The sequence below is a fragment of the Anabrus simplex genome, chromosome 1, assembly GCF_040414725.1.
Source record: "Anabrus simplex isolate iqAnaSimp1 chromosome 1, ASM4041472v1, whole genome shotgun sequence".
Classification (NCBI taxonomy): domain Eukaryota; kingdom Metazoa; phylum Arthropoda; class Insecta; order Orthoptera; family Tettigoniidae; genus Anabrus; species Anabrus simplex.
In genome coordinates, this window is record NC_090265.1 from 1,794,750,272 (window position 1) to 1,794,764,303 (window position 14,032).

Genomic DNA, 14,032 nt, shown 5'->3' on the forward strand with positions numbered 1-14,032 from the left:
GTATTGTTCTACCTTCAAAATTGTATTGATCCAGGAAATTCTAACTTTATTTATTTACTTGTGAAAGAGCTGGGATTAAGATGTCCGACTACTTGGTTGAATGGTCAGCGTTGAGGCCTTCTGTTCAGAGGGTTGTGGGTTAGATGCTAGGTCGGGTCGGTGATTTTAATCGCATCTGATTATTTCTTCTGGTTCGGGGACTGGGTGTTTGTGTTTGTCCCAACACTCTACTCTTCATATTCAGACAACACACTATACCACCAACCACCACAGAAACACGCAATAATGATTAGATCCCTCCGCCTAGGGTTGGCGTCAGGAAGGGCATTCGTCCGTAAAACAGAACAAAATCTACATGTGCGACACCCGCGTCTCTGTAGGTGTGGGAAAATCGTGACATGAAGAGTTATGTTTAAAGATTTGTGGTAATACTAAATCGATTACAAATATACTTGCGTTTTCTTTGGTAACTGATGTTTTGTGATTTAAACAGTTTTTCTTAAAAGCATTTTGAACAAATGGTATCCACAAGATACTTTTTAGCACTTCTGTAGGCTGAGTGAACGCCACAGTAATTTGCCTCTCCAGAAATTGAAAAGTTGTTTCTAAATATTATATATTTTAACGGGAAGTAAGATTCATGTCTTTGCAGGTGTAATTTTAACGCCTTATTTTTAAAAGGATGTTTCTCTGATCCAGAATGCGTCACACCATAAAGCCTGATTTCAATGGTAAGGTATAGGAGTAAAATAACTTCTAAAATTCGAATAGATTCTTACGTCACGTACTAAAACAAGCTATTACTTTCTTTATAGTACGTCTATAAAATATTGTAAATGAGGCTGTGCGTTTAGTTTTTTTTTTTTTTTTTTTTTTTTTTTTTGCTAGTTGCTTTACGTCGCACCGACACAGATAGGTCTTATGGCGATGATGGGACACGGAAGGGCTAGGAGTGGGAAGGAACCGGCCGTGGCCTTAATTAAGGTACAGCCCGAGCATTTGCCTGGTGTGAAAATGGGAAACCACGGAAAACCATTTTCAGGGCTGCCGACAGTGGGGTTCGAACCTACTATCTCCCGAATACTGGATACTGGCCGCACTTAAGCGACTGCAGCTATCGAGCTCGGTGTGTGCGTTTAGTGGTGAGGTCATGTGGGGTGTAGGAAGGAGGATTAGTTACCTAGGAGAATACTTGGCTACATTAGTGTGAGCTTGTATTTGATAGATAGTGGTTTCGAACTCTACTGTCGGTAACTCTGAAAATGATTATTTCGTGGCTTTCCATTTTCAAATGCCAGGCAATATTTCAATTGAGGCCACGCTCACTTCTTTACCACCCCTATCTGAGTCCAAGTGACGTAAAACAAATAGAAAAAATGAACTCGGATATGGAGGGCAAGATTTGATTGTGCCTGGTCTCAGTGGAACTAGAGCTAGCTGTAACAGTGTTGGGGATGTTTCACAGGTGGTGTCTGCGGTGATCGGCGTGGCTGGTAACGTAGTCTGTATGATCCTGGTGCCGTGGACTGGTAAGAGGGCCCTCACCCTGGTATCGCTAGCAGGCTGTGCCGCCTCTGCGCTGCTGCTAGGAGGATACGCCTACGCTCTGCTCCAGGAAGAAGGAGTCAGGCTTGTTGGCACCTGGGCACCACTGGCGCTTCTCATTACCTTGTCCTTCTGCCATGGCTTCGGCATTGGGCCCGTTCCTTGGATGATGCTCAGCGAAGTCTTCCCATTCAGGTATTGTACAATAACCACTTCCTCAACCACAGTAATATGCAGATATCTGCCTTACAAGGACTGACAAAAGCTACACATTTATTAATTTTATTATTTATTTATTTTTATTATATATACTCTCTGCATGCTCCACTACACGCACTTAACTAATCTTACACATTTGTGTGAAAAACATTGATTACATTTAACATGCATATTTGGTGATGGCTATTATTCTTGACTCTTTGTCAATGCCTGAAATTTAAAGAGTTCACTTTGAATACTTTGTGATTAGGACAGACTTTTCCATCGGCCAGTTGCCTACTATACTAACACTGTTTATAAACATTTCTTTCTCACTTCTCACTTCACTACACTCGAATATTAAGTGGTCTACTGTTTGGGATCCACTGTGGCAGGAGCACTCGGGACTGCGTACAATCATAAGCCTGTGCAGATACGCTGCGATGTTTCCATGGCTGGTTACTATTGTTGTCGTATTAGGCGTTAGATTGATTTTGGTTCTTAATATACCTTCAACTGTTGGAAATAATTCCTTTGCAATTGTACCTTTTGAAATTTCTTCTCTTTTTCGCTGCCATTCGTTAATAGACTCTCTGCTGAGGTTACTTTTAACTGTGTTGATGGATAATTTATCATAACTTATTTCGTTTAATTTTACTGCTTCCTTTGCTAGTTTATCATCCAGCTCATTGCCTTGATGTGCCTTAACCCATTTCAATTGTACGCTCCAATTACTTATTTTAAGTGTTCCTATAGTTTTCCTTATTGTCTAAATTAAATGGTTATGGTTATTGTAATCCACTATAGAGTCAATTGTTATTCTACTGTCCGTGTGCACAGTTGCTTTGTTATCTTCATCATCCTCTACACATGTTGTTCATAAGGATTCCAAAGCTTTTATTATGGCGAATGACTCCGTCTGATTGTTCGAACATCTGTTGTAGCTACTCCTGTTCTCACTCCTTCGTCGCTTTTACTTCCACCCCTACCGGGCGAATTGGCCGTGCGCGTAGAGGCGGGCGGCTGTGAGCTTGCATCCGGGAGATAGTAGGTTCGAATCCCGCTATCGGCAGCCCTGAAGATGGTTTTCCGTGGTTTCCCATTTTCACACCAGGCAAATGCTGGGGCTGTACCTTAATTAAGGCCACGGCCGCTTCCTTCCGACTCCTAGGCCTTTCCTATCCCATCGTCGCCATAAGACCTATCTGTGTCGGTGCGACGTAAAGCCCCTAGCAAAAAACAAAAAAAAATTCCACCCGTGTAGATTTGCAATCGGGTACTTTCATTTTCTTCTACTTTTTGGTCTCCTGTGCCTAGAAACGCACCCGGGTGAAGTCTTCTTGCTGGTTTTCCTGGGTAATCTATTACGTAATCTGCAGTTGTTTTGCCTGTTTTTATATTGTATAGAGCAACCGCCTCTCTTGCTTTTATGTCTATGCGAGTAATTCCTTTAATAATCCACAGTGCCTCGCGAGATATAGTTCGGTACGCTTTTGCTATTCTTATAAGTCTTTGCACTCTCACGTTTTTAATTATGTTGCATTTGTTTTGCAGCGATTATATCCAGACTGGTGCAGCATATTTATTTATTTATTTGTTAGAATCCTGAGCTAAATGGTCAGCATAGCAGCCTTCGGTTCCAAAGGTTCCAGGTTCAATTCCCGATACGATCGATGAATTTAGCCGTGTGGGATTATTTACTGTAGCTTGGGGACTGGAAGTTTTTATATTTGTCTTCATACCTGTGTCTTCATCAGCATGCAACATACCACACTAGCAACTACCACAGAAACACGTAAGAGTCAAATATATCCCTCCACATAAGGTTGGCGTCAGGAAGGCCATCCGGCCGTAAAACTGGTCGAAGTCCACTTGTGTTACACAGATCGCACCCATGATCCCATTAGGCTGTGAGAAAAACACCAGATAAAGGATGAACAGACAGGTAGATTATTTATTTATTTATATATTGATTTATTTATTTATTTATTTATTTATTTATTTATTTATTTATTTATTTATTTATTTATTTATTTATTTATATCCTCCTTCTTCGTTTATTCCTACTCATAAAAGACGAAACTAATAAGATGATTTCAAGAACCGCAAAACGTATTTTTGCCAGGTCCGATTCCTCTTTCCATTAAATAAATGCTGTGATGGTGAGAAAATGTCTTTTTTCTCAGTGTTGTTAGGTTCAGAAGATCTAGGAACGTTATTTTGCATCCCACCCTTCAAATAAACGGTATGATATCCGTGTAACTAATGACATGACTGTAACCTAAACTAGCCTGCTACCACACAGACATATGAAAACACAACCGTCCAGTTCTTGCCTGAAGGGAAGCACAATACACACAGGAGAAAACGCTCTGGAATGTTCACTTTCCTCCCAGATCACTCTGACATGGGTGTGCTAGCTGACCTGATGTTCCTTGAAAACACACAGGTGAGATTCACTTTGTCGTATTTCCCTGAGCGACCATTCTACCAGTCAGCACAACCTCACCATGTCTCTTCGCTGTCAGAGAAAGAGCGCGTGCGTGTACTTCCTTTGTTTCCAGTAAGAAACACTGTTTCTAAGCGGAGAACATCTGCATTATACTTCATCGCGAAGCAGCCCACTCGTTGTCCACGTCTCGGTCCACTTCATGTTTGTCAACATTTTCAGAAATACGAAAGCAAAACTACGGTCGTGTCTGACTGACGCAAGCCTGAGAAACACTTGAGGATTTCCGTCAGTCGGAGACTATTGGGCACCATGCGCTGCTACACATCTAGCGTGCAGAGAGACGAGAGGGAAGCTGGTGGTGCTGATTGTTGTCTTAAGGTAACCATCCCCTATATAACACTAATTAGAGAGAAAAATGGAAGGGATCCTACTCTTCGAAAAATGAAGCTATCGGCGAAAGAAAGACAAGGGCCACCAAGAAGTTGGAAGTGAAAGGCCTTGAATGAACAAGAGTTCATAGAGGATAGATGAAAGTGAGGAGTCTGGCGCAAGTAACTGGAAGCAATGCCAGGGCTCAGTTAAGGGCCCCGTGGTCGCCAACCCACGCTCACAAGTTGAGAGCCCCTGAGGCCCCTTTTATCGCCTCTTACGACAGACAGGTGTTATTCTACCCCCGCACAGGGGAGAACGGCAATGAAGGAGAGGGTGGGAAAGAGATAGTTTAACAACCAACATTTGGAGTGTTTGGGGTGACAGAAAGCCTTCTGTACTCAATTCACAGTGAGCTGCTCTGGTTTACACTCTAGCACTTGTTGCAAATTTTCATTTGTACAACATGTAGTCGCTCCCATAAATATTCGCCCACTAATAAAATCGTCGGAAAAATGATGATAGTAACGCCACCATGACCAGAATGTGAAACCAATTGTGTCTAAGTAATGGAACTACATGTGTTCGCTTATGCCGAAGAGGAATGACGGAGCATTGATGTACAGCATGCTGTAAAAGAAAGGACATTGCGCACATGGGTGAAATGACACGCCTCAAATATATTCGGTCGCCCTTGCCGTTGTGTTCATTGACAGAGACAGGGCAGATAGTGTTGCAAAACATTCAGTTCACGTCATGCCGAAGTAATTTGCTGCTCTGTTGCAGACTGGTATCAAATGGGGAGCAAAAGACAACACAATACCATGTTTCAAGAACGCCAGCTCGTCATATTCTATCATGCTCGAGGTAAATCGCATAGAAACATACCGCAAATGCTTAACATAACCAGAATAATAGTTGGAGATATAATAAAGACGATCCAAAAATGAAGACAGAATAGATCCAGTTCCCCACACAGGCATACCAAGAAGACTGACAGAAGTTTGTGCTTCATAATGGGAAACAAGATCCGAAACTAGTGCTTCGAAACTGGCAACAGCCGTTTTCGAGGAGTATGGAAAGAAAAAGGGCACTGAAACCGCCCGAAGAGCACTGCGAACGAATGAGTTCTTTGGAAGAAGAGCTAGGAGAAAAGCATAGATCAGCGCGGTATATAAGTAGAAGCGGCTACGTAAGCAAACCCAGTGCTTGGTGGGAGGATGTGTTATTTGTTGATAAGTCAAAGTACAACCTCTTCGAGTCCGATGGAAAGCAATTGATGTGGAGGAAACGTCACGAGGATTTGAAAAGAAGCAATTTACAAGCACCGGTAAAACGTGGTGAAGGAAGTACAATCGTGTGGGGATGTGTTGGTGCACTGAGTTTCAGTGAACAGATTTTGACATATTTGGCTATCCTCGAAAACAATTTGCGATAATCTGTGGAACAACTTCGTATACAGCGTACTTTCAAGTTTTAGCAAGATAACGACCTCAAGCACAAGCCGTAACTTGTCAGGGAGTGGCTCTTGTACAACCGCCCGAAAGTTTTGGGAACTCCACCACAGTCACCCGACCTGAATCCCATTGAGAATGTGTGGAGTCGAATGAAGTCAGCCTAAGAATTGCGGCTGCCAAGTTCCCTCATAGTCTTAAAGAGGAGACTGCAACAGGAATGGGTGGCATTAAGACCTGATTTCGCTAGTATGCCGAATCGACTGAAAGAGGTCGTAAACCATCAAGGTGAAGCTACAAAGTACTGAATTTGTAACAGGGTTGTGAATTGTGCGATTTTATGTTGCTTTTTGTATAGTGACAGAATATTTTTGAGGCGGCACTGAAATTATTGCTTTTATTTCATATACGACAGATGGCGTACTAATGACTGTCGGAATAGTTTGACTTACATCACAATATTTGTAGAACGTGTCATTATGTTTTCCTGCATGTTTCGTTGCATTATACACTGTCACTAATAGTGTAAGAATAACTACCCAATAAAAGTGTGTCAAAAATCGGACTGACCGAAAATTTATGGGAGTATTTTTTTTGTTTTTTGCTAGGGGCTTTACGTCGCACCGACACAGATAGGTCTTATGGCGACGATGGGATAGGACAGGCCTAGGAGTTGGAAGGAAGCGGCCGTGGCCTTAATTAAGGTACAGCCCCAGCATTTGCCTGGTGTGAAAATGGGAAACCACGGAAAACCATCTTCAGGGCTGCCGATAGTGGGATTCGAACCTACTATCTCCCGGATGCAAGCTCACAGCCGCGCGCCTCTACGCGCACGGCCAACTCGCCCGGTTGGGAGTATCTGTATATCATGATAGTAAATTAGGTGCTACAGGGTTCCCAGAAAACGGCCTTCCCTTTTAATATAATTGAGATATTGACATAATATTTTACCGGTAAAATATAGCCCGACTTTATCATCTGAGGTAAATTATAGCTAGAGCTTGGTACAGGAGGAAGGGTCCTAACTACAAGAAAACTTGAAATCTCTTTTAAGTATTAAGTTTATTCAAATAAATGCATGTTGAATTGCACATCGCCTTAGTGTAGATATTTGTCGCGTATCAGGTAACCGCTACTCCCAGGTCACCGTGCTGAACTGGACTGCAACTCGTTCTGCAGGCCACTATCGTTGCGATGAAATGGAGCTGGAACACCCAGGTCGGTCTGACATGGGATCGAACTCGTACCTATGAAGTTCTAGACGGTCTCCGACGATGTTGCAGGGTAATCGCTCGTTACTTTACTCACACGAGTGACCACAATGGCACAGTTCCCCGACACATTTCTTTGACACCAATATTTAATTTAATATTGTCGTGATATGCAGTCGAACTCGACTAGTCCCTTGTAGATAAAATTTAAATGTTCTTTATAGGTGAAGATGCGGATAACATCGAATTTAGAAAAAGAAATAAACCAGTTTTCATGAACATAAGTTTATAGAAATAACGAAACTGAAGACTGTTCATAAATTATGCACAGTTCGTGGTTGCTTTCCACTGAAATATGGGCGCACTTGATACAAAAATAAATATCCGATTGCTCAAGATTTTTTCATACGAACAATGCCGCACTAATTATTAAACACTCTGAGGAAGAAATAATGTAAGGAATTGTTATGCACAGTTCAAAATGCAGCTCGGTTTGAATTTAATAGCATTCACTTCAACCCAGAAATTCAGCAAGTACTAGGCCTATGCACAGCTGTACATTTACAGAGTTTGAATTGATTATCGTTCAGAATTAATCACTTGTGTCGAAGCACACGAGTATAAGAGACATAATAGGCAATCACTTGCATTTATGGTAGTGAAAAAGTTTAAATACTTTCATGAACACTTCTACGTAATAAAGAAAATAAGCTGAATGAGTTTTAAGAAAATTTCACAGCTAATAATAATGCAATGGTGTGTCACTTTGGAATGTACGACGCTTGTTGAGATTAAGTTCCACAATTATAAAGACTGTCACGTATCGAAGTATCTACACGCGCAAAAATGCTAAGTTCCAATTGATTGTCAGAACCTAAATCCACTGTAAGACTTGTTAGAATTCGAAGATAAATTATTGGTCAGCACTTCGACCCGACGAACATAGTAATGATGCAGCGTGGTGAGTCAGACTGGACTCCCAGCTATGACTGCCCTGATTTGGTTGGGTTGAGCTCGTCTTATATACGATTTGTGCATCTACGTCATCAGATGTCATGACTTCTATGAAGTTGGATAACTCGAGAATCCCTCGGCGGCTTTAGTTGAAACTTGGAATTAGAGACGTTTACATGATCTTCTACGAAATGGCGTATCCCTCAAGTTGATGCGATCATTATTACAGGAGTTTTGAAAATTTTCAAGTCGAACATTCGTGGTTTCTAGAACACGCCAGTCCATGCCAGGCAATACGTGCCATGACAAGTGGGTAGCCTATCTTGGTCCTGCATCCACGTCACTCGTACAGCTGTAGCTGTTTCAGGGGTTACGTGCCAGATGCGACCCGGTCATTATCGTGCCAATAGCGACCGAGTGGATAAGCATCGTGCCGCATGCGACCCATCAATCACTTACAATTGATCTGCATTAAGGGCTGTCACCAAGTAGCTAACTTGGTATTTTCTAAAATAAAGATCTGACACCATTGTTAGCAGGTTCGAGTGCCGTTGGTCGAAGGAAAAATATAATAATGTTGCTGGCTTTACGTCCCAGTAACTACTTTTATGGTTTAAGGAGACGCCGAGGTGCCGGAATTTAGTCCCACAGGAGTTATTTTACGTGTCAGTAAATCCACCGACACAAAGCTGACGTATTTGAGCACGTTCAAATACCACTGAGACTGAGCCAGGATCGAACCTGCCAAGTTGGAGTCGGAAGACCAGCATCTCAACCGTCTGAGCCACTTAGCCTGGATGAAAAAAAAAATCACCATCAGAATGTTGGCCGGCAGGGTAGGAAAGTTGGTGGTAGACAGTTTCTAATCACTAGATTGCATGCCAAAAGCCGGGATTCAAATCCAAACCTTTTCGGAGTGTTCAAATGGAGTGAGGGTATATGAGGCTGTTGATGGTGATTCGGCCGTCGGATGGCGACGTAAAGCATTGAGCAGACCCCTTGGTATTATTCGAGAGGAGTAGGCTACGTGCCGAAACCGCGTTTCATCTCTCCCTACTTCATTATCATAATCCCACAGCCAGACGCGCAGGCCGCTCAAGGGAGTCAGGTAGAAAGACCTGCACCAGGCAAGGAATGGTAATGGGAAGGAAGCGGCCCTGGTCTTAATTAAAGTACAACCCCAGCATTTGCCTGGTGTGAAAATGGGAAACCACGGAAAACCATCTTCAGGGTTGCCGACAGTGGGATTCGAACCAACTATCTCCCGGATGCAAGCTCAGGGCCGCGCGCCTCTAACCGCATGGCCAACTCGCCCGGTGGGAAAAGACGTCAACGCATCACCATGTTTGGTGTTGTAAAACGAGTTTCCCCCAGAAGTGTTATGTAAAGTAGGGGCAGTGGCTGCATATAGGACTTATTGAAATGGTATTGCACTTCGTTTAGCTTAGCTTATCTTGGGTGATGACACAAATTATCAAATGATAATTAGCTTGTCAACGGCGGTCGCATCCGGCACGGTTACAGATTATGCGGTCGCTAGTGGCACGGGTCGTATGCGGCACGCCACCGCTTCAGGCGGGCTCGCTCCACCGAACGTAAACAAACCAAGCTCGCAGTAAATGTCTTGCGTGATGATTAAACATTACTGGTCTTTAAAAAATATGGCGCGTAACCGGTACAATATCGTAAACTACATCACTTAGCTGTTGATGATAATGCTTGTTGTTTAAAGGGGCCTAACATTTAGGTAATCGGCCCATAATGGTACGAAATGAGACGAAATGCGATGAAAAATTTAACCCAAAATCCTCTACTGACCGGAATTCAAAACGCGAGTACGAAGAATCAATGGATGGATATGTGTTAAAGCAATCAGTGGGGCTCACGTTCAAGGGACTGCTGCTATAGCATAACACTGAATCGATGATGCTTGTAGTCGGCCCCTCATAATGGTACTTATCGCTAGGAAAGTATTTGTCATGTTGTCACGTTGCGGTACTAATCAAAAGTACAAAGTAGATATTCCACACATTATGGTACTACTCACAGGTAATGAAATTCGCACGTGTAATACAGACCTATTGCGGCGCCATTTACAGGCAACGCAAACGTATGGTGTTTAAGTGTACTAACGAGAGGGTCCCGCACTATCCCGTGGTGTTCCTCATATAGTGGGTACTAATCATACGCAAGCCAGAACCATGGTGTCGCTCATCCCATGGTATCGCTCATTTACTGCTACCAATCACAGGTACTGTAAAAGCCGGCTACGCACTCTGTTGCTACTAATCACAAACCTATTTTGTACCTAACGAAGTGGTACTAGGTGCAAGTAAAAGCGACCCATGGCGTTCCCCGCGTGCTTGTACTAATCACAAGTAGTTTCATGGTTCTAATACAATCATCCCTTGGTCGCCCCTTTTAGTCGCCTCTTACGACAGGCGGATGATACCGTGGATGTATTCTTCGTCTGCGTCCCCCACCCACAACGGGTTGTGTGTTCCCTCAAGTCCGCCAGCAAGCCGGTTAGGATTCCCCTGTCCGCCACCTGGGACGCGCCACGTGGGAGTATCACCTTTCCCCCTACTACGCCAGCGTAGTAGGTTCGTGGCAGTTCGCTGTTAGGTGTTTGTCATCAATTCCTTGAAATTTCCAAATTTGCTATGAAAAATGTGAGATACATTGTAAATTTTAAGACTACATTTATAAAATGCATGGTACAGTATTTGACTGTTAATTTTTCGATAGCCGAAAACGACAGGGTTACAATTAAAAATCCATGAATCTTCAGGAGAAGAGTTTAAAGTTTTATCAGTTTACCCAATGCCTCTAAAATACACGTGATACACAATTTTTATAAAAATCGGTATTACATAGTTTTCACAGCATCTCGAAAGAGTTGCTACTCGAAATATAATGTTTCCTATTAAGTAAATCTACTAATGTCAGAATATTGCAAACCCTTAGAAGTGCTTCCTGGAATGAATACATTACATTTTTGTTGTAACACTTTAGGGGTTTGTAGAGGTCAAACTAAGCTGTACATTGATGGTAACATCTCAAAAATGCACAATTTCAGTCGTAATTCAATCATTCTGAGTCATCGATTTTGTGATGCACTCTTATATTTTTATGTAAGTGATTCTTATGCAAGTACGGCACCTTAACGTTCATGTGGCGAATGTTCAAGTTTCTTATTGTGAAGTCATGAACTTCTATACTAATGTTATGCCGGGTGTTGTAGGATTAGACGTACTTCACCTTAAAACAAAACCAGCAGTCCTATAGCTGTAGGTAATTCGTCTAGTGTTTAGTGTTTCTTATTAATTTTATTCACTAGCGTTAACGCTTCGTGTTAGAGAGATAGTTTTGTTTAGTTTATACATGTGATGGTGTATTTTTGTTTCAGAACGCGTGGTCTTGGCAGTGGAGTGGCGGCTGCTATGTCCTATGTCCTGGGCTTTGTTGCTTCCAAATCCTTCCTGTGGCTCCAGCTGAATTTAGGACGGTCGGGAGTGTTCTGGCTGTACGGCGCTCTCAGTGTCCTAGGAGTCGCTCTTCTCGGCTGGAAGATGCCGGAGACTGAAGGCAAGTCCCTCGCGGAGATCGAGAACTTCTACAAACGTCGCCGGTCGATCAGGCAAGTGCTAGCGAACGTCACCGCGGTCACAGAGGCACCCGTCTTAATAGGGAGCAAGCATCGCGTTCCACCTGAGGATGAGACCTGTCTCGGTGCAGAAACATTGACGTCTGTTGCAACAGCGGACAATAAACTGAGCGAGAGTTCAGAGCCTTTGTGTGATGGTAAGAGGAAATCTGTCAGTGCTCCATCCCTTGTTCACGACGCTTTATCACCGCTGCACAATTCAGCAAGTACTGATACAGTGGACACCACTGCAAGCGTAGAAACGCTACAGACATCAGTGGACACAATACCAAACACGGACTCAAAACACTTCAAAACATCATTAAATGTTGAGTTGTCGCCACCAAAGAATAATATTAATAAAGACAAGAACAACCATGTGTTGTCGTAACGTTGTGGTGTCGTTCTTTACTGTTACTATCGTGTGGAACAGTTCCGTCCATAAGTGAAGATCTGGTGTAGCTCAGACTGCCAACCCTGATATCATTATCACTATCTCGAAATAACTAGCAGTCTCTCGACAGTATTTATCGAAGAAACTATATGTGATTGACAAAGTATTCAAAGTAGTTCTTTATCATTAGTTTCTATACTGAAGTGGACAGGAAGTATAAAAGATCAAATACCTCTTTTTACTGGAGGATTGATATTATGGTCTATTATATTAGGCCTACTTATTTAAAGGTACATGCATATTAACACTTATTAGAAATGTGCGGAAGTAGCAAGATAATATCCTGCCTGATATGTAGTCTAGGACACACACAATGTTATAGAAATATTTACATATTGTGCATTTGAGTATTCCTAGAATTATGAATAATTTATCAAAATGAATACCGTCTAGGTTCGTTCCTCTCCTTCAAAGCTATCATTGATTACGAAGGATTTCTGCAATAATCATGAAGCATGGTTGTCAAAATATTGAGTAATGCGTCCGTCATTGCAGCTGTTGAGGCGATATTCAGACGTCCAAAGTTCCTTTTCAAAAAAGTCCATCTACATAAGACGAGATTAGCGACCAGTCAAAACTATGCTCATCAAATCATTCTAGCACAGTACGATCCCTGTGATACTGTGCATTGTTATCTTGAAGTAAAATAATAATAATAATAATAATAATAATAATAATAATAATAATAATAATAATAATAATAATAATAATAATAATAATAATAATAATAATGCGCCGAGGAGATCAAATGGGGTGGTCCTGCAACGGAAGAAAGCATTTACAGAATAATAATGGACATCTGGATAAATAATAAGATACCTAGAGACTGGAAATAAGCCATAATTATACCAGTACATAAAAAAGGAGACAAAAGAATACTGGATAACTACAGAGGTATGTCACTGCTAAACATTGGGTACAAGATACTCTCGAGATTAATGCTGAACAGACTGGAAGCACAGCTTGAATCAACCATAGGAGAATACCAGGGTGGTTTCCGGAAAGGGAGAAACTGCGTAGAACAGATATTTGGACTCAAGAGAATCATAGAACACAGACACAGGAAAGGAAAGGACACAATAGTTACATTTGTAGAGTTCGCAAAAGCTTACGACTCAATAGACAGGAAGACATTACTGAACATCCGACGCGACAGAGTATTGGATTCTACGACACATGCATTGGTGGGGGAAACATTGTAGGGTACAACTGCTAGAGTAAGATACCGGAGTATGTTGTCAGACAGCTTTGAAATTAAGACAGGAGTCCGACAATATTATTTAACCTAGTTTCGGATGAAGTGGTGAAGCAGTGGAGGCAGTTGAATAGAACCACGGGAATTGAAGGTGTACAGATTGGATATAAGATCAAAAACAATGTATAGTGGATTCACTTGCCTTCGCAGATGATATGGTGTTGTTTCATGCGAAGGAAGAAGACGCGAAGTTAACACTTGCAAATCTAGCAGAGACTGCAGCAAAGGTTGGTCTGAAAATAGCCTACAACAAGACGAAGGTACTGAATACGAAGACCGATTGGAATGTAGAAGGCCAAGTGGTAGAGAGAGTCGACAGCTTCCGGTACCTAGGTGAGAACATCACGGGTAAAGTACAAAGCAACAAAAGTACCACGGACAGAGCTCAACTGCTGCTGAAACTACGATATGCAGCCATGAATACATATGGAAATAAGAACCTCCCGAGGAACGCCAGACTGCGACACTACGTGATAACCATCAGGAATGCTGCA

The 14,032-nt window shown here is 42.2% G+C and overlaps 1 protein-coding gene across 1 annotated transcript; it reads left to right on the forward strand.

Annotated features, from left to right (window-relative positions):
* Nucleotides 1-1,471: 1,471 nt before the first annotated feature.
* Nucleotides 1,472-12,583, forward strand: LOC137502777 (facilitated trehalose transporter Tret1-2 homolog). The gene is made up of 2 exons (XM_068229768.1): nucleotides 1,472-1,740; nucleotides 11,593-12,583. The coding sequence occupies exons 1-2, from the start codon at nucleotides 1,508-1,510 to the stop codon at nucleotides 12,218-12,220; spliced, it is 861 nt and encodes a 286-aa protein (XP_068085869.1). The 5' UTR covers nucleotides 1,472-1,507; the 3' UTR covers nucleotides 12,221-12,583.
* The last annotated feature ends 1,449 nt before the right edge of the window (nucleotides 12,584-14,032 follow it).

Coding starts and splice junctions, on each gene's coding strand:
- LOC137502777 (XM_068229768.1), top strand. CDS start 1,508: ATGATCCTGGTGCCGTGGACTGGTAAGAGGGCCCTCACCCTGGTATCG. Junction 1,741..11,592: donor AGCGAAGTCTTCCCATTCAG/GTATTGTACAAT, acceptor TTTTTGTTTCAG/AACGCGTGGTCTTGGCAGTG.